This window comes from Camelina sativa, chromosome 5, assembly GCF_030686135.1.
Source record: "Camelina sativa cultivar CO46 ecotype springtype chromosome 5, ASM3068613v1".
Taxonomy (NCBI): Eukaryota; Viridiplantae; Streptophyta; class Magnoliopsida; order Brassicales; family Brassicaceae; genus Camelina; species Camelina sativa.
This window is the reverse complement of record NC_141884.1, coordinates 8,463,530-8,488,283: the sequence shown is the minus strand read 5'-3', so window position 1 is coordinate 8,488,283 and position 24,754 is coordinate 8,463,530. Positions and strand designations below refer to the sequence as shown.

Sequence of the window (24,754 nt, the reverse complement as noted above, 5' to 3'; positions counted from 1 at the left end):
GAGTTCATGACCATCAATACTGAAATTGATTTTGATAATACAACTTGTAAGATAACCCATTGAACTCTTTACCCCCACCTCTTTTTTTTTATATATATAATTTAAAAACAGATAATCAAATCAAGTCAGTCACATATAAATAATCATATGCTAAGATATATAGTAAGACGTCTATTCAATTTGTTTTTAATATACTTTCTATAGATGTATATTACTATGAATTTGTCAACATATACGAAAAATTCAAAGCATATTAAATTAAAACACATAAAAAGTCCAACAAGTAATTAAAATATATAAACAAATTTGCTAATTAAAATATGTTTAGTCAACGGCAACCAAAGTGTATTATGAACTCATAACGAGATTACCTACCGTGCGCCAAACAAAAAAAAAAAAAAAAGCTTAATCCTCAAATCAATCTACAAATATCTCAAGTTAAAAAATCTAAACCGTTAATTACTATTTAACGAAGTTTTGTATTTATCAATTTGTTTTGTCAGAGCAGAGCAGACCCAATCACAACTCAGCTGAGAGAGAAACGCGTCTCTCAGATTTCAATCCTTCACTTTCCCTTTTTGTTTTTTTTTTTTTTTTTCTTTCTCTTCCTTCTTTTTTCTCGTTATCGGATCAGGAAGAAGAAGAAGAAAAAAAAAACTGGGAATTTCGAGGTTTCCTGGATTGTTGGATTTTGAATTCGATATGGGTCTTTGTTGATTGGTGCTAAAGTTTCGATCTTTTTGCCCCGAGAAAGAAAAATTCGAGATTTTTTTCCGTTTCGTCAAACAAAAACTCTGAAATTTTAACTACGTAAGTTAAAAAGCTTTCTCATTTCGAGTTTTATGTTTTTAGTTTCGGATCTCGAATCCAAAGCGTTGACTTCTTTGGATTTGGTGGTGGTTAGGGTTTGTTTTTTAAGATTCATAATTTGCATTCTGTTTTTGTGTAACAGGATCAAACTCAAAACCTTTTGAATCAATCACTTCATTTGATTGTGGGATCCAGAGAGCGAAATTGAGGGTCAATGGTTAGGGTTTATGGAATGAGATGAATTAGGAAACAAAGATCTCTCTTTTATCTTCTCCAGATTGGTACAACTTGTTGTGGGTCTAGTTTTCCATAGATTGGTGGTATTTATTAAGATTTGCTATGGATACGGTTCGTGGAGAGGCTAATGGGTGTGAGAATAAGGCTATTGTTGTTAGTCTAGATAAGAGTGAGATTGAAGATCAGATTTCTGAGGAAGAAGAAGAAGAAAGTAGTGAGTCACAATGTTTATTGGCTCCGAGGAAAGGAGGGATGATGTCGAGAAGCACTGACAAGATTAAGAGGACTGTGCAGTGGAATGACAACAAAGGAGACAATCTTGCTGAGGTTTTAGTTTATGAACCAAGGTAAATTTTAACAAACATAATCTCTGTGGCTTGTTCTATTAATGATATTGCAAATGCAGGATCCACCCTTAGAAATGCTTTGACTGGTGGCCTTTTTGTTTAGGAATGGTTTCAGTAGAAAAATTATTTTAGCTTCTTAAGCCGTTTCTCATGATTTGTCAGCAGTCAGCACTGACCTGGAACTCGTTTAGCTGAGTATTTTTGTTGATTAGCCTATGAGAAGCCGTTAGGCTTGCCTTTGTTATGTAGCTGATAGCAAATTTCTTTAGCGTTTGTGCATCTCTATCTGTGATACATTTTAATGCACGTACCGATAGTGGAAACAAACCTTTAAGCCTGTTTCTCACTTCATTTTGGGGATTGTGGGATCTGAATTTAGGCAAAGAATACTACACCTTTTTCATTTGACCGGTCTAGGAGCATTAACAAATACCATTGGAAAAGATTGTAGAAGTCAGATTATTGTTGACATCTTTTTGATGTTCCATATTGGTAGTCCCTCTATTATAGCTTCAATAGAGTCTTCTGTTTCAGAACTTACGCTCTTACATTGTTGTTTGTTCCCTTGGTAATTGAAAACAACTATATATCTTACGTCTATCTCCATTTTTTTTGCTTGCAGCGAAGTTAGCGATACAGATGATGATGAATCAGATTCATGCATCTGCACAATTATGTAGTCCTCAAATCCGCTATCAACCACCATTTAACATGGAGTTAACAATGAGCTCGTCCTTGTATCTGACCTCTTTTCAGAAATCATTTTTGTGAGGAAAGACGAACCAACTTAAGCGAGTGACATCACAATCATGTAACTGTCTGATTTTGTGCTCAGGACTTCTGACAAGAAGCCAGACAAAAACAAGGGATGTAGACTCATAAGCTATATATATCAGATCGTCTCATCTCAGTGACAGGAGTGTGAGTATATAGATTATTATTTACTGCTCTATTGTTGAATAGAGGCTGATCTTCAAATCGAAGATCTTTGAGTGCTGTTTGATTTGACAGGGTTTTGATAGTAAACTATGTATGCCTTTCTGCAACATACACGCTTGTTAAGTTGTAAGTACATATATGCAGCAAATTGATATTATTTTTCCTCTTCTTCTAGTAGTTGTAATCCTCACCGACTCCATAATAAGCAGATGCAAAAACTTTGAAAGGTCACAACTTTTTTCAAGATTGCAGAAACAACAAGTGGTGAAAATAAACCCGAAATGGGGAAACTGATGCAAACCTTCATCCATACACACAAAAAGAATCAGAAATGCTACAAAAGACAAAACAACAAAACACACTTTTTCTCGTTTCTTCTTCTGAATCACTGTGAAACCTTTTTACCTGTTCTCCATGTTGGTGATATCCACAATTGGGGATCTCTTTGATGAACCATTCCCATGAAGTCTCTTCGGTGAGGCTATCCAATTGGAAAGGCTAGTATTGACGATTAACTCCTTCAGTAGCGGGGTTGCTTGATGATGATCATCCATATCCGCTTGAACATTCTCTTTCATTTCTCGTTTAAGTTTCACCGGCCTTGCTTTAACTGCTTTCCACTGAGCAAGATTCTCCACAGGATTCAAAAGGGGAGTGACATCCTGGTCCTGGTCCTTCTCTTCTTCTTCATCATCAGCATCATCTTCATAGTCGTTTTCATCATCTGTGTAATAGTCTTCATCCTCCAAATCACTCTCTCCATAACCCATTTCATCATCTTCATCTACAAAACTAGTCACGCAATTATGGTACCTATAGTTTGAAGGATACACTGGTCTACTGCTTAGATCCTCTGGTTTCTTATCGATAACTGAGGATCCCTCTTCATTATCACTGCAATCATTCTCAAATGTTGGTGATACAATAGGTTCATAGGTTTGTACATTCAAATCAAATCTGACTCTCTTCCTCGTCTTCTTGGCCACCTTCTTCTTCTCCTCCTCATCCTCCTCCACTTCACACCTGACACATCAAACATAAAACATCCCATTTATAAAACTGCTAAAAACCGGGTCTCATTTTGGCTTTTCATAACCGGTTATCAGATTGGTGATCTTCAGATCAAAAGTTAAAAAAAAGTTCCAGTTTTTAAGTAAATCCAAAGTCCTTAAGAACAACACTGACCTGAGGTTCGAATTCGAGATCTTTTGAGGGTTATCAACAAAAGTATTGAAATCTGTCGGATCTGAAGAATGTAGTAGAGGCTCGTAGCTACAGATTCTCTGCAAGAAAAAAGTCTGGGTTATAAATCAGAGTAATGTAAAAACCCTAAACTTTTAAGAAAGAAAGAGTGTTCTTTTACTTATTGGGGGAAATTAAAAAAAAAAGAAGCTTACTTGATCTCGAGGAAGGATCTTCCTGATGGAGCTTCTGCGTTTTTTGTTGGAAGAGAGACCGAAACAACCCATAAAACATCCCATTTTGTTGTTTCGGTTTTTGAATCTTGAGAGGAAGAAGAAGAAGAAGAAGAGAGAGAGAGAGAGATGCTTTAGTTTTGGCCTCTGTTGAGTGGGTGTCTTTGAAATAGAAATAGGAACGTTGGGATTTCAAACGGATGAAATTGACGGTGGGCTCACGGAGTTTATGCTGTAATTTTATTTTTATTTTTATTTCGTTGGTTCTTTTAAGAAGAAGAGACAAATACAATTATTGAATTCCTCTTTTATTTTATTTTTTGAAGAAAAAATAAAACATTTTTTCAGTTTGTGGCAAGTTAATCTTTTTTATTGTGCCAAATTAAAAATTTAAAACTACTTGTTTGTTACTTTTTTTTTCCTCGTTGTTTGTTACTTTCTATGCATATATCCAAGATGAATATAAGAGAGCCATAACAAAAATACAAACTTTTTTTAATAATAAAGGTGACTAGTCGTAAAAGAATAAAATGAAATGTCTTTAAATTATTTTAAATATTGTAAATATATATTAAAAAACTGTAAGTATAAATTAAAAATATTAATAAACAGTGTTTTTCAAAATTTAAAATCCAAACTCAATGATTTATGTTGTGGGCCTCAAGGCCCATTATAAACAAAATTCGAAGTAATAATATGCTTTTAACCAATAACTTACTATTTTATAAAATGTTTGGAATATGCAAATCAGACGTATTTAACCAATAACTTACTGTTTTATAAAATATCTTACTGTTTTTTTTTCTGTTAACAAAGTACTAATCCATACCAAAAAATATTATGATCATATATAGATAAGCCTCGTATTTATTTTTTAAGATTTCTTATTGATAAATTACTTTGACGAGTTAAGTTGAATTTGGTTTACCATTTTTTCTCATATTTTCTCCTATTGAGTTTGATGAAGGTTAAAGAGTTGGGAAAACCATGTTTGAGCTGTGGGTTTTGTTGAAAACATCCATGAAAACAGATACCCATATAAAACCAACTTATCAAAGTATTATTTCGAGTCGGAAGTAGACATTGGGTTCATTATGAAAATAATAATCTTTTTATGTCCATTGATTTAGGGATGACTAAAGAACTAGTATAGGAGACAAAAATTTAGGAATAAGATAGGGATTAAATTTTTCTTTATGATGGTGTATAACATTAATCTAAGAATTCTCTATCACCGTTGATATCTCATTGTTTAATAGCTGGCTCTTTTGTGAAGAACTGCGTCAACAACTATTATTTCTTTCTTTGTTTCTACTTGATCAATAATCACATTTGAAAATATTGTAAATAAAGTCCAAAATTGGAATACTAATACATACAAAAAATAATATTATGATCAATTGATTCCTCCTTAAAGCCCGGTTGATACATTCTACTCCTCAGTTGGGTATATATATACTGTTTTTTAATTACCACCATACAGTTAAACTTAAATCTATGCTATATGTATAATTTTTTAAAAACATATTTAATGACATTTTTTGTGTGTAAAATCAGTGTAGTATTGAGACCGTTAAAAACTTTATTATTGTTTAGTGTTCTATAAATTTCGAAGATTAAAAATAAGCATGTCAAAAATTGCTTTAATATATGACTACGATTTGAGTCTTGAGATAGGATTTTTTTGTTTTGTTTTGTAAATCAAATTATTTTCTTTTTACATAACTATAACAATGATTGGATACAAGAATTTTAATAATTTTATTACCAAATCATTAGCTACAAATGATGTATCATTTTCTTCTCAAATTATAAGGTCACTGATCCTTCTTTCATACATATTGAACAAGATTTACATTTTTTAGTAAAATCATTTGTACAACCGGTGTAATAACCTATGTCCATAAAAGAATGTTATTGAGATTCTTTTTCTACAAAAATTGATTTTCTATTTATTTTTATTTAACTAGTTAATGTTAATAATTTGTAAACTTCAAAAACTAATCATTAAAAATATTTAAATTTTAAAATAGTTATTGATTACACCAACTGATATCATGAAATCCTAGACCCCCTTCCTCTTTACTAGTACACAATCTTCTACTCGGCCCGCCGATCAATGCTTTCACAATCGAGCCGAAGACTGAAGGCCTATATCGGATAGACGTCGTTCAAAACAGAGACCGCAATATCTGGGCTCCAGGAATGAATAATGTAAACAAGCATGGAGAATATGGTACCAGCCAAACTCTCTCTTGTCACAAGTTCTTAAGAGCCGCTACTTTAAAAATGGATCATTCTTGGAATGTGGCATTGGCAACAGGCCTTCATACGGCTGGAGGAGTATAATGCATGGCCGAGATCTTCTAAGAAAAGGGCTGTCAAGGTCCATAGGTGATGGACAAGACACATGGGTATGATCGGATAAATGAATACTTGACGAAACCCCAAGAATTCCAATAAGCTCACAGAGAAACATGGACATCTTACTCAAGGTATCAGACTTGGTTGATAGTAACAATGGAAGGTGGGATGAACACCAGGTTTGCCAACTATTTATAGAAAAAGATGCTGCTTATATTCTCAACCTTAAAAGCTCAAGAAGCCTAAAGGATACAAACATTTGGGGTTTCACTAAAACTGGAATTTATTCATCTCAAAGTGGTTACAAACTCTTAGAATCCTTACCGGAGCATCAACTTCACAAAGTTACTTCCCTGTCGCCACTAGAGAGAAACTTGTGGTCAAGTCTCTGGAAGTTAAAAACATTACCAAAGATCAAACATTTTCTATGGAAAGCTTTGGCAGGTGCTTTGGCAGTATCGGACCGACTTCAACACAGGGGAATCCAGATTGATCCAATGTGTAAAATATGTGGCACGGATGTTGAATCCATTTGCCATGTACTCTTCACTTGCCCATAGCAAGACACACATGGGACCTCTCTCATATTCCTCCTCCAAGAACAGGATTTTCTCGTAATTATATTTTCTTAAACTTGCATTACCTACTAGCATACATCAGGAATCCAAACACCTCTTCCAATGTCGCTCATGCATTTCCTTGGATTTTATGGCATCTATGGAAGAACAGAAACACGTTTATATTTGAAGGAAGACGATCTGATGCTAGTTCTATTTGCTTAAAAGCTCAAGAAGATTCGACGATTTGGAGGGAAACTAATAAAACAGAGACTGAAATTCGCTGACAGAGACAGAGATCTCTCATTGGCGTAGACCATCATCGAACTTCATCAAATGCAATGTGAGTAGCTCTTGGATTAGTAAAAATAGAAATTGTGGTGTGTCGTGGATAGCCCGAGATCAAAGAGGTATGGTGCTCTTACACAACATGAGATCTTATTATGAGATTAAATCAAGTTTTGAATCCGACTTATTGGGGATATTCTGGCAGTAGAAGGTTTGAGTAACCTGCATTCTTCGAAGATTATACTAGAGTCATCTTCTAAACAAGTTGTGCAGGCAATCTCTAACCCGCAACAGTTTTCTTTCTTTTGACACATTCTCTTTGACATTCAACAATTTCTAAGCACTTTTGAGAAATTGAGAATAGAGTGTGTCTCGGATTCTAGAAAACCGTGTCGCGAATAGTATTGCTTGGAGCATCACCAGAGACCACCGCTATCAGTCCTATATTGCTTGAAATGAACCTTCTTGGCTTGCAGAACTCATTCACGCTGAAGCAGTCTTCGATTCACAGTGAGTGAGACCTTAAGCAACTGGCTTAGCAAATCGTTGTATCGCTCCTCATTCCCCGTGTGTGGTTGTTTTCATTTCCAGCTTTATTAGCTAATGCTCTTACTTTCCGATGCCTATTGGTATCTCTCTTGTTTTGTTTCTTTTGATTTTGTAAATTTCCTTCAGTTGTTTGTTTGTAATTGTATACTTTGTTTTTCTTTGACACTCCTATCAATCTAATCTTTCTAGCGTTAAAAAAATAAAATAGTTATTGGTCCATGATTAAATAATAAAATTTTGATGATTAAAAATAATGTATTTAAGACTAATAATCATTATTTCTTACTTGTAAATTGTAAAAATTATTCCAATTGAGCTCACCAATGAAAAAACTACTGATCAAACTTCATTCTTTTATGAACAGAGGAGTACTATATTTATCTTAAAGTTTGAACCATATATATAGCATGAGATACTGACCGTCCGATTTTGACCACCAAATAACCGTTCACCGTCCAATAATCTTGCTTAATTATTTATCTCCTTTAAACTTGAAAACTATTTTTTCTATATTAACGATAATAATAAAAAATTTACAATTTTAAAATCTTACATTATGACAAGAAAAGAAAAGATTTTGTCAAACAGCCGTAGAATTTGTGGCGATGATTTCTGTTCAAAGGTCGATCTGATTTGGGGATCTGTTTGGGGTTTTTTCATTGCTTATGAGGGGGGATCCCCGCTGGAGATTCTTTTTGGTTGTGACTATCGGTACGGTTTCTGATTTTTCGGATCTGCAATGGATTTTCAATTGTTTCGGGTTTCCCTTTTCTGGGACTTATTCCCTGTTACCAGATCTCTATTCGGTTCTGTTGATACGGTCATTAGAGGAAGGGGCAATTTTTATGCCTTGTTTGGTGCTGAATTTGTTGGGCGTGGATTATGTCTTTGGTTTATTGAGGATGATTCTTTTCGATCTGAGCGATCTGGCTCTTATGGAGGGGATTCGGGTTTTTGATATGAGGGATCTGAGAGGGATTACGTTTTTTTCTTCTGATGCTCTGTGTGCATCTCTTTGGGATTCCGGTCATGATATGGCTCGGTGGCGCATGAAGGAATGGGGGATTCAGTTTCCTTATTTGTCTGCGGGTTTTGATGTGTTTAGGGTTGTGGCGCTGGTGTATATATTCTTCTCACGAGCTGTGGTTGTTCCTCATCCCACAATCCTTTCAGATTCATATCTTCAAGTTTTTGAGAGGTTTAGCTTCGGTTTTTATCTGGGTGTTGTGTTTCGGTCGATTTTTGTTTGCAGTGTTTCTTTTTTTCTCGGGGAAACAATGTCTCAAAGTGGTTTGCTGACTCAGGGCTCAAATGTGAGTGGTTCGGGGGCTGGACTCAAGCCTAAGATCAAGGCCCACAGTTTGATAACTCTGCCTTGATTGAGGGTTACTCTAAGACCCTCATTGGAAGGTGCATGAACTCGGCGGTGCAGGATATGAAAGCTTTGCTGTTCATGCTACCTCGGATTTGGAAGGTTGAGGAGAGAGTGGCTGGTGCTGATCTGGGGATGGGTCGGTTTCAGTTTGATTTTGAGCATGAGGAGGATATCCAGGAGATCTTGAAGATGGAGCCTTTCCATTTTGATCACTGGATGTTGTCTTTGGTAAGATGGAAGCCGGTGGTCGACCAACGCTATCCTCACTTTATCAAGTTTTGGGTTCGAGTTATGGGAGTTCCTTTGCATTTTTGGGCTGATGAAACTTTCCGCTGTATTGGTTCTGATCTGGGAGATGTAGAGGAGGTGGATCTGGATAATGGCCGAGTTAAGGTATTGTTGGATGGTTTCAAACCCTTGTCGTTTGATGCTTCAGTAGAGTTCCATAGTGGGGAGGAGACGACTGTTATTCTGAGGTACGAAAGGCTATATGGTTTTTGTCGGCGGTGCAATAGTCTCTGTCATGAGACGTCGCGGTGTCCTCTCCTTGGTGACAATGGGAAGCAGAAGGTGGATGTCCGGTTGGAACCTCGACCAGATGATAAGTTACAGAGCTATAAGGGTGCTACAACTCAAGGTCTCAATCCTGGTTTGGGGGGAGGTTTGAGTGGTGAGGGTTCAGGGGTATCTCATCAAGGGTCTTTTGCTGGTAATGGCCGTGGGTTAGGTTCTCAGGCTACCAATTTTCGCTACAAACAGGGATATGGTCACAAGGGAAAGAATGGCAAAAGGGGTCATCAGGCTGAGGAACGTTTGGTGAAGCAGCATAGGAGCTCAGTTGAGGCACCTAAAAGTTCAAGCCTTCAGTTGGCTGTGTCTGGTAGTGGTTTAGATCAACTCAAAACCAGTGAGGTTAGGCATCAGTTTTCGGATAATGAACAAAAGATGTTGGATGCAATTTTGGGCTCTACCTTGGAAGACTTAGTGGTCTCGGATGGTCAACTTGTGGATGGCGTGTCAGTTCCTGCAGGGGTTTCTGATATGAGGGTTCGCAAAAATTTATTCCCAGGGACAGTGGTGGCAAGTGATTCTGATATAATCAATATGGAGCTGATGCAGTAGGAGGTGACTTTTACGGAGGTTTTGGGTGACTTCCTGGCTCAAGATTTCCCTCCTAAGGAGGGTCAATCGCTAGCTTTTCTGGGCGCAATCCCGGAGGAGAGGGGTACTGAAACAGAGGTATCCCCACAGGGGGAAGCAGAGGCAGAGGGGGAAGAAGAAGCAGAGGGAACGGAGGACTTTCTGGTAGAGGAGGAGGCTAATGTTGAGGATCTCTCTGATCAGGGGCTTGTGGAGGATATTTCCAAGGACACACTCCCAAGTGATGAGACTGGTGGTACGTTTCCACCACCGCGGTCTAAAGTGGTCAAGGGTAAGGGGTTTCTTCAAGGGGTGAGTACCAAGAAGCGGAACATGGTCACTATGGCGTCGCCTCGTAAGAAGGTTGTTACTAAGGGTGCAGGTCTGATGGGTAAGGTGGGTTCTTCTCACCAGGGAGGGAAGCCTCCGAGTAATGCGGCTGCCTAATGCAAGCTATAAGCAAGTGTGGGCAAGGGTGTGGGTTCTCCTCCCATCTTACAAGGAGAGGGTCTTATATTTGGCAGCAGTCTTTGTTTTTTTTTACCTTAGGTTCTTTCGCTTTGCACAATTTTCTGCTTTTGAATAATTTACCATCGGTTGTTCTGTATGGTTTTCGTTGTTGTTTGCTTCTTTTTCCCTTCGTTGGTTATGATTATCTGGGTTTGGATAATTGTGGTTGTTTTCATTTTGTTCGTGTCTTAATAAACCTTTGCCACGGTCTCCTTTACGTCTTGTGTCTCTTTTTCTATGATTTTTCATCTTTTGGTGGTGTAATTTTGGTTACGGGTTTCCTATTTACAACTAACGTGGTCGAGTTTTCAAGATTTGCAATAAAACTCTTCATGTTTGCCCTTAATTTGGTTTAATGAATTACTGTTATACAAGCCTCGGTATTGGGATAATTATGGGATGCGTTGTAATTTTAGTTTGAGGTTTCGGTGTGTTACAAGATATGGGCCCTTATTGGGCTTTTTTCTTTGTCTCATGACAGTTTTGTTTCTTGGGCCTTTTATGGATAAATTAGTCTCGAGTTTCTGGTTATTTTTACCTTCCGTGGGTTTTAATCTTCTCCAATCCTCTCGTCCTATTTCCGCTGTTATTTTTACTCTTGTTTCTTTTCATATTACTATGGGTTTTTCTGTTTTGCACTTTTGTGACATGCTTGGTACAACGTTTTATTTCTGGTTCTTGTCTTGGTATCCTTATCCAGAGGGTGGGAGAAGGAAACCTTGGGGTTTCTCATACCCATTTTGTGAAAAGTTTTTATGAATATAATAAGTTGGAATTGTCAAGGCCTGAGTAACAAGGCCACTATTGGACATCTCAGGGATTTATGGTCTAACCATCGGCCTGATTTTTTATTCCTTATGGAGACGAAACAATCATATTTTGTTGTTGAGAAATTTGTAGGACACTTTGGGTATAAGAATTTAAAAACAATTGAACCTATTGGGTGTAGTGGGGGTCTGGCCCTTTTTTATAATCAAGCTGATTTTCAGGTAAACGTTTTATTTGAGTCTAATCGGTTAATTGATATTGAAGCGGTTTTCAAAGGACGGATAATATACTTAACGTTTATTTATGGTGATCCAGTCCCTAAGAACCGCGATTTGGTTTGGGAACGTCTAGTACGAATTAGTACTACTCGTTCCTCTCCATGGTTTGTGGTTGGAGATTTTAATGAGCTGAGAGGGAATCATGAGAAGCGTGGGGGGAAGTTACGTCCTCCTTCCTCCTTCCTCTCTTTTAATGGTATGATCCAGGACTGTGGTTTTTTGGAATTCCCCTATCTTGGGGACTGCCTGTCTTGGAGGGGCTGGCGGGATAAAAAACCTATTCGCTGTCGTTTGGATAGAGCTTTAGGGAATGAGGATTGGCATGATTTGTTCCCAGATACTGTGACTGAATATTTGCCGATGATAGCATCCGATCATAAGCCACTCTTGGTTAATATCGGTGCCAAGCGGCCACGGGGAAAGCGGGCTTTTATTTTTGACCAGCGCTGGATTGGTAAGTCAGGGTTGATGGATGCGATTAATTCGGGCTGGGAGGGGGCTTCGGACCCGGGACCAGATTCTTTCGTGAAAAAAATTGGAAATTGCAGACGGGCAATCTCCCAGTGGCACAAGGCACAAGTTCCTTTTGGCAGGGAAACAATTGAGGATTTGAAACGACAATTAGAGGTCGCTCTGGAGGATGATACTATTCCTCCTGCTGTTATCTCAGATTTACAAAATAGGTTGCGCCAAGCTTATGGGGATGAGGAAATTCATTGGTATCAGAAGAGTCGGAATAAGTGGATGCGATTGGGAGAACACAATACAAAATATTTTCATGCCCAAACAAAGCAAAGACGGGCTCGCAATCGGATTACTGGCTTGTTTTCTAAGGACAATGTCTGGTCAACTGAGGATGGGGATATTTGCCACACAGCGGTATCATATTTTGAGGAATTGTTTACCTCAACAAATCCGGACAACTTTGAAGAGATTTTAAGGGAGATAATTCCGGTAATTACCGATGAGGAGAATGAGCGGCTTATAAGTCCGGTAACAGAGGCCGAGGTAAAGTCAGCTTTGTTTATGATGCATCCGGATAAAGCCCCAGGCCCGGACGGGATGACTGCTCTATTTTTCCAGAAAGCTTGGGGAATAGTGAAAAGGGACGTAGTGGCTTTAGTTAATAGGTTTTTTGTGGAGGGGATTTTTGAAAAGGATCTGAATCGTACTCATCTTTGTCTTATTCCAAAGGTGGCCAAGCCTACTAGGATGGCAGAATTGCGTCTGATTAGTCTATGTAATGTGGGATATAAAATAATCTCGAAAATACTATGTCAGCGGCTTAAGAGGGTTTTACCTGGTCTTATCTCTGAGACCCAATCGGCCTTTGTTCCCGGCCGGTTGATCTCAGATAATATACTTATTGCACAAGAGATGTTTCACGGTTTACGTACTAACCCGTCTTGTAAGACGAAATTTATGGCCATAAAAACAGACATGAGTAAGGCTTATGATAGGGTTGAGTGGGATTTTGTGGCAGCTTTGTTACGAAAAATGGGGTTCGCAGAGACATGGGTGTCCTGGATAATGTTTTGTGTCACTTCGGTTGAGTATAGAGTTTTCCTAAATGGCCAGCCAAATGGTTTGATTATTCCACAGAGAGGTTTACGACAGGGAGACCCTTTATCTCCTTATCTGTTCATTCTATGTACAGAAGTTTTAATTGCAAATATACGAAAGGCGGACAAGCTTATTACCGGGATCAAAGTAGCGAATAAATGCCCGCCAATTACGCATTTGTTGTTCGCGGATGATAGCCTATTCTTTTGTAAGGCAGACAGAGAACAATGTCGTGTTATTCTAGATATCCTAAAGCAGTATGAATCCGCTTCGGGTCAACAGATTAATTTTGCAAAGTCATCGGTACAGTTTGGTCATAAAATTGATGACACAACAAAGTCGGAATTACAGGATGTCCTTGGGATCACCACTTTGGGTGGTATGGGGTCATATCTTGGTTTACCTGAAAGCTTGGGTGGGGCCAAAACCAAAGTTTTCTCTTTTGTTCGTGAACGGCTTCAGAGTCGCACGAATAGTTGGACGGCAAATTTGCTCTCGAAAGGGGGGAAAGAAGTAATGATTAAATCTGTAGCTACTGCTGTGCCGACCTTCGTGATGTCTTGTTTTCGGATCCCTAAAACAATCACATCCAAACTTACTAGTGCGGTGGCGAATTTTTGGTGGAGTTCTAATGGACAGTCAGGGGGCATGCATTGGCTTGCTTGGTAAAAATTATGTGTTAGTAAGCAGCTAGGGGGTCTTGGATTTAGGAATGTGGATGATTTTAATACAGCCTTGCTGGCTAAACAGCTTTGGTGACTAATTGATGCTCCAGATTCCCTGTTTGCCAGGGTTTTTAAAAGTAGATACTATAGGAATACGCATCCGTTGGATCCAATTAGGTCTTACTCCCCATCGTATGGGTGGAGGAGTATCTGTTCCGCTCGCTCTCTGGTTAACAAAGGACTTATTAAACGGGTTGGCTTCGGAGACACCATTTCCATATGGTCTGATCCTTGGGTGCCAGCTCAATTCCCGAGACCAGCTTTAAGTAGGGGCCCGGTAAAGGACCTCTCCCTTCAAATGACTCATTTAATTGATCGTCAGACTAACTCTTGGCGGATGGACATGCTCTATGAGCATTTTGATCCAGATGATGTGGCTTTGATCCAGGCTATACCTTTAGGTCGTAATCAGAGGGCTGACCTTTTCGGTTGGCATTTTACGAAAACAGGGCGGTATACAGTCAAATCGGGCTATCACACAGCACGATTTGATGAAAAGCGGTTTTTTAAGCCCTGTGGTTCTGGGCCGGAAATTACCCCCCTCCTAGCTAACGTTTGGAGGGTCCGTTGCCCCCCTAAAATTCAACATTTTATGTGGCAAGTCCTAACTGGATGCATTTCGGTTTCGGCTAACCTGGGACGTCGAGGTATTGCATGTGACATTAGATGTATTCGTTGTGGAGCGGATGAGGAGACAATAAATCATGCAATTTTTGTCTGCCCTCCTGCTCGTCAGGTATGGGCTTTGGCCCATGTCCCGGTGGGCCCACTCTCCTTTCCGACGGAATCGGTGTATGCAAATGTGGACCACTTCTTAGGGCAGCAAAATCCAGGGGCAAATATTGTGGCATTTCCTTGGCTTATGTGGTATATTTGGAAAGCCCGGAATGCACGAGTTTTTGAAAATATTGTGGAGAAACCGGAGGATATTGTTAGGATTGCAGAAGGAGAAGCTACAGGGTGGCAGAAGGCACAAGTGGAGGAGGATATCGGTATCTCTGTTTCTTTCCCTGTAGGGTTATCGGTTCCGGCGGCCACGACCTCACTTCCAACTGTGTTCTCGGGTTACCGCTGCTTTATAGATGGTTCCTGGAAAGCAGGAGACCAATTTGCAGGCGCTGGATGGTGCAGTACCTCACTACAGGCGGCATCACCGCTGATGGGCGCTAGGAGTTTTCGTCGAAGTCTATCTCCATTACATGCCGAAGTTGAAGCTCTCCTGTGGGCGATGCGGTGCATGATTGGCCATGATTTCCGGGACGTGGATTTCTATACGGACTGTGCAGATCTGGTGAAGATGGTGTCTTCTCCTTCTGACTGGCCAGCTTTCTCGACGTACTTGGACGACATCACGATGGATAGGGAAGAATTTTCTTCTTTCTCTTTATCTTATATTTCAAGAAAAGCTAATGTAAGTGCGGACTCCTTGGCACGCCAAGCGCGTACCTCTCCGCATCATGTTCTGTTTGTAAACAATTTTCCTTCCTATTGGCTCGTTTGAGCTGATCTTTTGTAGCAAAAAAAAAAAAAAAAAAAAAAAAAACAAGAAAAGAAAAAAAAAATGTAATAAACGAAAGTTACTAAAATTGAAAAGTCTACTCTTTTTTTATTTATATATTTATTTTTATTGATCTATTTCACTCACTTTTAACCCAATTGGCCGCTATTTTTCCAAAGTCTGTTTTTTTTTTTTTTTTTTATCCTCTCTCGTCTCTTCTCTCTCTCTCTCTCACCCAATTTCACAAACCCGAAACCCTAATTTTATCGGGACACTGAAATTTTTACAGCTTTCTTGCGGTCCTCTTTCTTCACCGGGGAGATTTGTCGGTGTTGAATCTAGGGTTTTTTTTAACGGAGGGTTTAAAAGCCTAAAAACAATGGAATCAGATCAGGGAAAGCTCTTTATCGGCGGGATTTCATGGGAAACCGACGAGAATCTTCTGAGAGAATACTTCAGCAATTTCGGTGAGGTTTTGCAGGTCACTGTCATGCGTGAGAAAGTTACTGGTCGTCCTCGAGGATTCGGCTTCGTCGCATTCTCGGATCCTTCTGTTATTGATAGGGTTCTTCAGGACAAGCACCATATCGACAATAGAGATGTAAGTCTCTTTTTTTCTCAATTGGGTTTCTCAAATTTTGAATCTTTTAGTAATTCCCACTCTTGTCCTGATTAATTCGGCTGTAAAAATTGATACTTTTTGAATCTTGAGGTTTTTTTATTGTCATGTTTGATGGATTGTTTAAGTTGTGTCAATGTATATTAGGTTGATGTGAAGAGAGCAATGTCTAGAGAAGAGCAGAGTCCAGCTGGGAGATCAGGGAATTTTAATGCTTCTAGGAATTTTGATAGCGGAGCTAACGTTCGTACTAAGAAGATATTCGTTGGGGGTTTGCCTCCTGCATTAACATCAGATGAATTTCGGGCTTACTTTGAAACTTACGGTCCTGTGACTGATGCAGTCATTATGATTGATCAGACTACGCAACGTCCTAGAGGTTTTGGCTTTGTTTCTTTTGATTCTGAAGATTCTGTTGACCTTGTTTTGCATAAGACTTTCCACGATTTGAATGGTAAGCAAGTAGAAGTTAAACGTGCTCTTCCTAAAGATGCTAACCCTGGTGTAGCCACCGGTGGTGGTGGTGGTGCTGGTGGTCGTGGCAGCGCTGGAGTTGGAGGGTTTCCGGGCTATGGTGGTTCTGCTGGAAGTGGATATGAGGGTCGTGTGGATTCCAATAGGTACTTGCAGCCTCAAAACACTGGAAGTGGTTATCCTCCTTACGGTGCTTCTGGGTATGGTACTGGTTATGGTTATGGAAGCAATGGTGTAGGTTACGGAGGTTTTAGTGGGTATGGTAATCCAGCTGGTGCGCCTTATGGGAGTCTCCCTGGAGCTGGTTTTGGAAGTGGTCCAAGAAGTTCATGGGGTGCTCAAGCACCGTCGGGTTATGGTAATGTTGGTTATGGAAATGCAGCTCCGTGGGGTGGTTCTGGTCCCGGTTCAGCAGTGATGGGTCAAGCTGGTGCATCTGCTGGTTATGGCAGTCAAGGTTATGGCTACGGTGGAAATGATTCATCTTATGGGACTCCATCTGCCTATGGTGCAGTAGGTGGGCGATCTGGAAATATGCCTAACAGCCTTGGGGCTGGAGGCTATGCGGATGCTTCAGATGTCTCTGGAGGTTATGGGAATCACCAAGGGATCAACGGGCAAGCTGGCTATGGTGGAGGTTATGGAAACGGTAGGCAAGCTCAGCAACAGTGATTGAAGAAGAAAGACTACTACAATGTGGTTTTATCGCTGACCTTGAAACCTCCTCTTTCCGCCTTGATGATGTCACGTCTGGGGCGGTTTGACCAGGAGGTCGACCTACGCTGGACTATCTCTTTTGTTAGTTTTTTCAATAAGTTGTTTTCAGGCAATTCCGGATACTGCTAGTATTTCCTATGAAGTTGTAGTTTTCAAGTTTGCGTGCTTATTTATATTTGTCGGCTTTGAAATGGTTTTCTTTCTCTATCCTCTCTAGTGTCTGTGTTTAACGATACATCCTCCAGACTATCATCATTCACCTTCCTTTGTTTCATTCATTTTTTGAATATTCCATTCCATATTCTTGCTTTTGCATCTCCTCTGTTTAGGTGAAAATTGTTTGCTTGGTTGTTCACATTGGGATCTAAGAAAGGTGTTTGGTAGAATAAGACTGTAATTGACCACTTCGATGTCTGCGTTTGCGTTTTAGAAGAAAGGTCGTGTTGGCCAGTAAAGGAAACTTAACAGTCCCTAGATCCTTTATAGTAGTTTTTTTGACCGACAAGACCTGACTAAACTGGTTTGTTTGGTCGCTGTTCAAACTTGTGGAAAGTTCCATGAGAAGTAGGGATCAATGTTTGTCTCTTTAGCATCTTTTTTCTTCCTCCTTTAAACTGAAAACGATTTAACTAAAAAGATATCCTAGGAGGACCAGCGATGTTTCATATCCAAGCCACTTACTTCTTCTTTAGCCTGTCTGCGAATCCCATTCTATCCCCACCCTTTGTTCACAAGAATTTTTATCTACTCTGATTCATTACAATTTTACAAGTCATGCTGTTTGGACATGACTTGCAATATGATTTAGTAAGTTATGAAAATATTGCTGGTCCAATTGCATATACACTTTTTTAATATTATTTTAGTTTTTTTTTCGTTTCATGATATCTCACTAAATTCATTCAAGATCGATAGAGGAAATCACCAGTGAAAAAGTTGTCTTTTTCGTTATTATTTACAAGAATTAAACGTAGTGGTGGTATAGGAAAAACAATAAATAAAGAAGATTTAGTAGCACAAAAATGGTAAGAATTGAGCTGGCAACGATCTAGTACAAATAAATGATTTTACAGAGGAGATTTGAATGGACAAAACTTTACTAATAATAGAAAATTTGCTAATTCTAGTATATTTTGTTTTGGTGAGTTATCCTAATTTTACTCACATCCTCTCTGATTTCTCAATACAGAAAAATTTGCTGTAGATTACCTTTTTCCAACTTGTCGCCTTTCTCCTCCACCTCCTCACAGTTTCTCTTTGTTTCTATTGTTTTTATTTTATTTTTACGTCTGCCTTATAATAACTCAAGAAATGTCTTTTCCTTTCCTCTTTCCTCTCTCATTGAGTAATCTAATTTCATAAAAAATCCCATAAAGTTTTCCCTACCACACCCTCTCCCCTCCTCCGCCATGACTCATCATCACCGGCGAGAGTCCTTCTCGGTAACCACCTCTAACACGGGAGGTTCCGTTGTGCTTTGTCCTAATACCGACCTTCTTTGGCCATTTGGGAAGCTTGAAGGGCTTGATCGAGATGATATTCGTGAGACGGCTTATGAGATCTTCTTCACGGCTTGCCGTTCCTCACCGGGGTTTGGAGGTAGGACTGCTCTTACGTTTTACTCTAACCACAATAGCAACGACAATCATGGAGATGGAGGAGGAGGAATAGGATCCGGTGGCTCACCTGGTTCTGGCTCTGGGTTTGGGTTTGGGTCTTCAGGGAGGAAAGAGGTGGTCACGACCCCGACAAGCCGGGTGAAACGGGCTTTAGGCTTGAAGATGCTTAAACGTTCTCCGTCTAGGCGAATGTCCACCATAGGTGCCGCTGGAGGAGCTGGAACTTCTCTATCCCCCGGTGGCGGAATGAATAGTAGTTCGGGACATATTAGTCCTGGAGCCGGGTTCTTGACGGTCCCGCCTTCTCGACCTAGAAGACCCTTGACCTCGGCGGAGATCATGAGGCAGCAAATGAAGGTGACAGAACAAAGTGACAGTCGGCTTCGAAAAACCCTGTTGAGAACGCTTGTTGGCCAAGTAAGTTAACCTTACTTCTTCTACAAGTTAATGTAAACGTTGAAATGCCTTGACACAATACATTAATTGTGTTTTTTTAATAATCTGTAGACGGGTAGACGAGCAGAGACAATAATCTTACCGTTAGAGCTTCTCCGACACTTAAAAACGTCTGAGTTTGGTGATGTACACGAGTACCAACTCTGGCAAAGACGGCAACTTAAAGTCCTTGAAGCTGGTCTTCTTCTTCATCCATCAATTCCTCTGGACAAAACCAACAACTTTGCAATGCGTCTAAGAGAAATTGTCAGACAAAGCGAGACAAAAACCATTGACACAAGCAAAGCCTCAGACACAATGAGAACACTCACCAACGTCGTCGTGTCTTTATCTTGGCGTGGCACTAATGGAAATCCAACTGATGTTTGTCACTGGGCTGACGGTTACCCTCTCAACATTCATCTTTATGTTGCTCTGTTGCAGTCAATATTTGATGTCAGAGATGAGACATTGGTGCTGGATGAGATCGATGAGCTTCTTGAGCTAATGAAGAAGACTTGGTCAACACTAGGGATCACACGACCAATACATAACCTGTGTTTCACGTGGGTTTTGTTTCATCAGTACGTCGTAACATCACAAATGGAACCGGACTTGCTTGGCGCTTCTCATGCTATGTTGGCTGAAGTTGCCAATGACGCTAAGAAGCCTGATCGCGAAGCCCTCTATGTGAAACTATTAAACTCGACACTGGCCTCTATGCAAGGATGGACCGAGAAAAGGTATTGAACATTCTTGCTAAGCCAAAAACACATATGGTTTACAAAATGTTTTGAAATTTGAATGTGATTGTGGTTTTTTAGGTTATTGAGCTACCATGATTATTTCCAAAGAGGTAACGTGGGATTGATAGAAAATCTTCTGCCACTGGCATTATCATCGTCGAGGATCTTGGGAGAAGATGTGACGATTTCTCAAGGGAAAGGACAAGAGAAAGGTGATGTGAAATTAGTGGATCATTCAGGAGATCGCGTCGATTATTACATAAGATCTTCCATTAAAAACGCATTTTCTAAGGTAAAAAAACAAAATCTATAGTTGTGTTTTTATTTCATCTCTGTTTTTAGGGTTCTGAATATCTTTGTTGCAGGTGATAGAAAACACGCAAGCTAAGATCGCAGCTACAGATGAAGGAGAAGAAGCGGCTGGAACATTGTTGCAGCTAGCTAAGGAAACAGAGGAGCTAGCGTTAAGGGAACGAGAATGTTTCAGCCCGATACTCAAGAGATGGCACTCGGTTGCTGCTGGTGTTGCCTCAGTGTCACTTCACCAATGTTATGGGTCCATCTTGATGCAATATTTAGCTGGAAGATCGTTTATCTCAAGAGATACAGTTGAGGTTTTGCAAACGGCAGGGAAGCTCGAAAAGGTCTTGGTGCAGATGGTGGCTGAAGATACAGAAGAATGCGATGACGGTGGAAAAGGACTTGTACGAGAGATGGTTCCCTATGAAGTGGATTCAATTATAATGCGCCTTTTGAGACAATGGATAGAAGAGAAGCTCAAGAGAGTTCAAGAGTGTTTATTTAGAGCAAAGGAAACTGAAGTAAGTTTTGGATATCTTACTTGTTTTCCAAGAAACATTACTTTTATCTTATGTTTGCTCTCTTTCTCTGTAGACGTGGAACCCGAAATCCAAATCAGAACCTTACGCACAGTCCGCGGGAGAGCTGATGAAGTTAGCGAAGGATACCATCGAGGAATTCTTCGAAATCCCTATCGGGATTACAGAAGATCTAGTTCATGATATCGCTGAAGGATTGGAACAACTCTTTCAAGAATACACCACATTTGTTGCATCTTGCGGTAAGCAAAAAAAAAAAGAATTCAAAATCAGTCTACCACAAGAATCAAATTTGTTATATCTAATACTTGAACTTTTCAGGATCAAGACAGAGTTACATTCCTACATTACCTCCTCTTACAAGATGTAACCGAGATTCAAGATTCGTTAAACTATGGAAGAGAGCTACACCGTGTACTACCCCCAACGAAGATTTCAACCACACGGCATCTGTGATTTCAGACGGTCACCATCCACGGCCGTCCACAAGCCGTGGGACACAACGTCTATACATTCGTCTCAACACGTTACACTTCCTAAGCTCTCATATCCATTCATTAAACAAAACACTCTCTTTAAACCCTAGGGTACTTCCCGCAACTAGAAAACGCTACCGCCATCGAAACAACAACTCATCTTCCTACTTCGACTTCACATACGCTGGAATCGAATCAGCTTGCCAACACGTTTCAGAAGTCGCGGCTTACCGTTTGATATTCCTCGACTCGAACTCTGTTTTCTACGAGAGTCTTTACGTAGGAGAAGTCGCGAACGCGAGGATCAGACCGGCGTTACGGATCATGAAACAGAACTTAACACTGATGTCAGCGATTCTCGCGGATCGAGCTCAATCACTAGCGATGAGGGAGGTTATGAAATCATCATTCGAAGCGTTCTTGATGGTCCTTCTCGCCGGTGGATACTCCCGAGTGTTCTATAGATCGGATCACAGTCTCATCGAAGAAGACTTCGAGAACTTGAAAAGGGTGTTTTGCACTTGTGGCGAAGGGTTGATACCTGAAGAAGTGGTGGACAGAGAGGCAGAGACAGTGGAGGGAGTGATTCAGCTAATGAGTCAACCAACAGAACAACTTATGGAAGATTTTAGCATCGTTACTTGCGAGACAAGTGGAATGGGGATGGTTGGATCTGGACAGAAGCTACCGATGCCTCCAACTACTGGAAGATGGAACAGGTCTGATCCTAACACGATCTTGAGGGTTCTTTGTCATAGAAACGATCGTGTCGCTAATCAGTTCTTGAAAAAATCGTTTCAATTGGCGAAACGGAGGTGAATTGGAAACAAATGAAGTTAAAAAAAAAAACAAAACGTTTGTGTTGATGAGAGAGACGTGAACTTGATTCGTTGTGTAAATGGCTTAAAAAGTGTAATTTTCAAGTTTTGGAGTTGATTTGTAATTTTAAATATTTCTGTGTTTGTTGTTTACAAGGAAATTATTTGTTGATTCTTTTTATTAGAGAGATGTGTTCATAAATAGAAAGTCTTGTTTATGGGCTTTAAAGCCCAATTATGTGAAGCCCATATAATATTTGTCTTTCTCAATATAAAAACCATCAGTTAGAGAAACCAAAACCCTATCCACTTTACTCTAAACCTCTCTCCAGTAGCTTCGTCTTGCGTCCCTTCCTCAGTCGCCCTACAATGGCCTTGCCTTTGTCCGGCACGCGCCACCTCACGTGCGCTCTCCTCTCTAATACAACCGTATTAGCTCCTCCTCGGATTCCTTCCTCTGTTCACTGCGGTGGATCTCGGTTAGGTTGCTCGACCCGGTTATTCTCAATCCGATGCGGAGCTAACCGGTCTGGCTCTGCTTACTCGCCGCTTAACTCTGGCTCTAACTTTAGTGATCGGCCTCCGACGGAGATGGCTCCTTTGTTTCCTGGATGTGATTACGAGCACTGGCTTATTGTTATGGATAAACCTGGCGGCGAAGGTGCGACGAAGCAGGAGATGATTGATTGTTACATTCAAACCTTGGCTAAAGTCGTTGGAAGGTAATAAATTTTACTGATTACATATGAATGAACAAAATCTAGGGCATAATGTTCTGATTGCTCGAGGAGTTATTGAATAGTTTGCTCTGTGTTGTTTTTGTATTGGTAGTGAGGAAGAGGCGACGAAGAGGATCTACAATGTTTCGTGTGAGAGGTATTTAGGGTTTGGCTGTGAGATTGATGAAGAGACATCTACTAAGCTTGAAGGTCTCTTTTACTTACTTACACTTGTTTCTTATGTTAGCTAGTGTTTACAGATACTGAAGAGAGTGTTCTAAAGTATTGAGTTGTTTACGACAGGTTTACCCGGTGTTCTGTTTGTGCTTCCTGATTCCTATGTGGATCCTGAAAACAAAGATTATGGAGGTAATTTTCTTGCGTATTCTCTCGAAATGGAAGTCTTTGCTAGTGCGATTGACATTGCAATTGTTGAGTCTCAGTGCGTGTCTCTCTTGAAACTTGAAATACAAGATTGGAGTAGTCCATCTTGGCAAAGCTAATGAGTCTTTTTGGCTATGAATAGCTTTGAATGCTAATGGACTGATATCATCTATTTTCTCTTTAGCCTATTTGAGCAGATAGATAATTACATATCTAGTCTGAAGGCTGGTTTGGACGAAAACATATATTGCATGTAACTCTTGAGTGCTTTTCTCTTGGAAATTGGAACATAGACAATGTTATTGTGTATCAGTCCATCTTGGCAAAGCTAATGAGTCCTTTGGGCTATGATTAGTTTTGAATGCTAATGGACTGACATCAAATAATTTTATCTTAGCCTACTTTTGCAGATAGTTAATATAATATCTACCTGCAGGCCGGTGTAGATGAAACATACATTGCAATCCTTGAGTGTTTCTTGCTTCAGTTAGTCCAATTTTGTGAACCTGGTGAATATATTGTCCTGGTGTGCGCTCTGAATTAGTGACATGTCTTAGTGCAAACCGGTCAAGATGATAAAATATATATAGCCACCAAGTGTCAGTGTGTCACTCCCCCTAAACATGGAAAAAATAGCTCATAGTCTATCTTGGTAAAACTAATAAATCTATTTAGCAAGATTAGCTTTGAATGCTAATAGAATTATACCAGACTCTTCTCTTGATCTATATGTGTGAATTTAGAATAACAACATGTTTAGTTGAAATAAAGTATAGATGTAAGAGATGGTTGGAGATCTAAAGTAAAGAATAATTTGTATAATCATGGATCAGAAGTCCATCTTGGCAAAGCTAGTAGCCTTCAGCCATTTCTAGTTTTGAATGCTAATGGACTCACATCCAGATTCTCTCTTTTTTGTGCTATGCTCTTGTCTCTTGATATGGTGGAAGCATATATTCTATCATGAGAGATACATCAGCTTTACATTTCTCGTATTAAATCTAAAAATGCTGAAGGATATTCACAGTGATCTTGATTTCTGATTTGTATACTTTGTTGTTGACTTGCAGCTGAGTTGTTTGTTAATGGAGAGATAGTCCAACGATCACCAGAGAGGCAGAGGCGGGTTGAGCCACAGCCGCAGAGAGCCCAAGATAGACCAAGATACAATGACAGAACTCGATACTCCCGCCGCAGAGAAAACACAAGATGAACTGTAACTGAAGAAGGTATACATACACCATCTCGAATCAAAGAAAAACCAGTATGATGATGATGATAATGGTGGGGGTGATGATGATGTTGCTACTGCCACGAGAGGGCTCCGTATTCCAGTCCTTTGCAGTTTAATGGACCTACTTTGGATTATTGTTGAAATGCTAAGTTTTGATTCTGTGTAACATTTTTTATATAATAATGTAAATTGAGGTTTCACTGTTTTAGGAAAAGACATGGTGTACTTAAGTATCAAAATTAGTTTTCTTTCTAAGTATAAAGAATAATGTTGTTTGTCCTTGAATTCGTCGTACCCATTATTAGTGTCGC

General features: G+C 39.7%; 5 protein-coding genes across 5 annotated transcripts; 4 read left to right on the top strand and 1 right to left on the bottom strand.

Moving 5' to 3' along the window:
* Positions 1 to 27: 27 nt before the first annotated feature.
* Positions 28 to 2,501, top strand: LOC104786231 (uncharacterized). Its single transcript, XM_010511593.2, has 3 exons — positions 28 to 810; positions 953 to 1,394; positions 2,017 to 2,501. Exons 2-3 carry the CDS (start codon positions 1,150 to 1,152, stop codon positions 2,072 to 2,074), a joined length of 303 nt encoding a protein of 100 aa, XP_010509895.1. The 5' UTR covers positions 28 to 810; positions 953 to 1,149; the 3' UTR covers positions 2,075 to 2,501.
* Positions 2,502 to 2,549: 48 nt separating this feature from the next.
* LOC104786230 (uncharacterized) lies at positions 2,550 to 3,950 on the bottom strand. The gene is made up of 3 exons (XM_010511592.3): positions 3,731 to 3,950; positions 3,519 to 3,616; positions 2,550 to 3,356 (listed from the first exon to the last, which is right to left on the bottom strand). The coding sequence occupies exons 1-3, from the start codon at positions 3,812 to 3,814 to the stop codon at positions 2,735 to 2,737; spliced, it is 804 nt and encodes a 267-aa protein (XP_010509894.1). The 5' UTR covers positions 3,815 to 3,950; the 3' UTR covers positions 2,550 to 2,734.
* Positions 3,951 to 15,532: 11,582 nt separating this feature from the next.
* Positions 15,533 to 17,447, top strand: LOC104786229 (heterogeneous nuclear ribonucleoprotein 1). The gene is made up of 2 exons (XM_010511591.3): positions 15,533 to 15,964; positions 16,130 to 17,447. Exons 1-2 carry the CDS (start codon positions 15,743 to 15,745, stop codon positions 17,126 to 17,128), a joined length of 1,221 nt encoding a protein of 406 aa, XP_010509893.2. The 5' UTR covers positions 15,533 to 15,742; the 3' UTR covers positions 17,129 to 17,447.
* Positions 17,448 to 18,336: 889 nt separating this feature from the next.
* Positions 18,337 to 22,308, top strand: LOC104786228 (protein unc-13 homolog). The gene is made up of 6 exons (XM_087449628.1): positions 18,337 to 19,209; positions 19,300 to 19,970; positions 20,052 to 20,265; positions 20,339 to 20,794; positions 20,868 to 21,054; positions 21,134 to 22,308. The coding sequence occupies exons 1-6, from the start codon at positions 18,583 to 18,585 to the stop codon at positions 22,105 to 22,107; spliced, it is 3,129 nt and encodes a 1,042-aa protein (XP_087305754.1). The 5' UTR covers positions 18,337 to 18,582; the 3' UTR covers positions 22,108 to 22,308.
* A 3-nt stretch (positions 22,309 to 22,311) lies between these two features.
* Positions 22,312 to 24,728, top strand: LOC104786227 (multiple organellar RNA editing factor 2, chloroplastic). The gene is made up of 4 exons (XM_010511588.3): positions 22,312 to 22,828; positions 22,938 to 23,035; positions 23,129 to 23,194; positions 24,280 to 24,728. Exons 1-4 carry the CDS (start codon positions 22,476 to 22,478, stop codon positions 24,420 to 24,422), a joined length of 660 nt encoding a protein of 219 aa, XP_010509890.2. The 5' UTR covers positions 22,312 to 22,475; the 3' UTR covers positions 24,423 to 24,728.
* The last annotated feature ends 26 nt before the right edge of the window (positions 24,729 to 24,754 follow it).

Bases quoted from the DNA above. Each gene is read 5' to 3' on its own strand.
- LOC104786227 (XM_010511588.3), top strand. From the start codon at position 22,476: ATGGCCTTGCCTTTGTCCGGCACGCGCCACCTCACGTGCGCTCTCCTC. The intron at 22,829-22,937 runs GTAATAAATTTT...TTGTATTGGTAG, and splicing joins TTGGCTAAAGTCGTTGGAAG to TGAGGAAGAGGCGACGAAGA. The intron at 23,036-23,128 runs GTCTCTTTTACT...TGTTTACGACAG, and splicing joins GACATCTACTAAGCTTGAAG to GTTTACCCGGTGTTCTGTTT.
- LOC104786231 (XM_010511593.2), top strand. From the start codon at position 1,150: ATGGATACGGTTCGTGGAGAGGCTAATGGGTGTGAGAATAAGGCTATT. The intron at 1,395-2,016 runs GTAAATTTTAAC...TTTTGCTTGCAG, and splicing joins GTTTTAGTTTATGAACCAAG to CGAAGTTAGCGATACAGATG.
- LOC104786230 (XM_010511592.3), bottom strand. From the start codon at position 3,814: ATGGGATGTTTTATGGGTTGTTTCGGTCTCTCTTCCAACAAAAAACGC. The intron at 3,617-3,730 runs GTAAGCTTCTTT...TTTTTCTTGCAG, and splicing joins AGATCCTTCCTCGAGATCAA to AGAATCTGTAGCTACGAGCC. The intron at 3,357-3,518 runs GTCAGTGTTGTT...TTGATGTGTCAG, and splicing joins ATCTCGAATTCGAACCTCAG to GTGTGAAGTGGAGGAGGATG.
- LOC104786229 (XM_010511591.3), top strand. From the start codon at position 15,743: ATGGAATCAGATCAGGGAAAGCTCTTTATCGGCGGGATTTCATGGGAA. The intron at 15,965-16,129 runs GTAAGTCTCTTT...AATGTATATTAG, and splicing joins ACCATATCGACAATAGAGAT to GTTGATGTGAAGAGAGCAAT.
- LOC104786228 (XM_087449628.1), top strand. From the start codon at position 18,583: ATGACTCATCATCACCGGCGAGAGTCCTTCTCGGTAACCACCTCTAAC. The intron at 19,210-19,299 runs GTAAGTTAACCT...AATAATCTGTAG, and splicing joins TGAGAACGCTTGTTGGCCAA to ACGGGTAGACGAGCAGAGAC. The intron at 20,795-20,867 runs GTAAGTTTTGGA...CTTTCTCTGTAG, and splicing joins TTAGAGCAAAGGAAACTGAA to ACGTGGAACCCGAAATCCAA.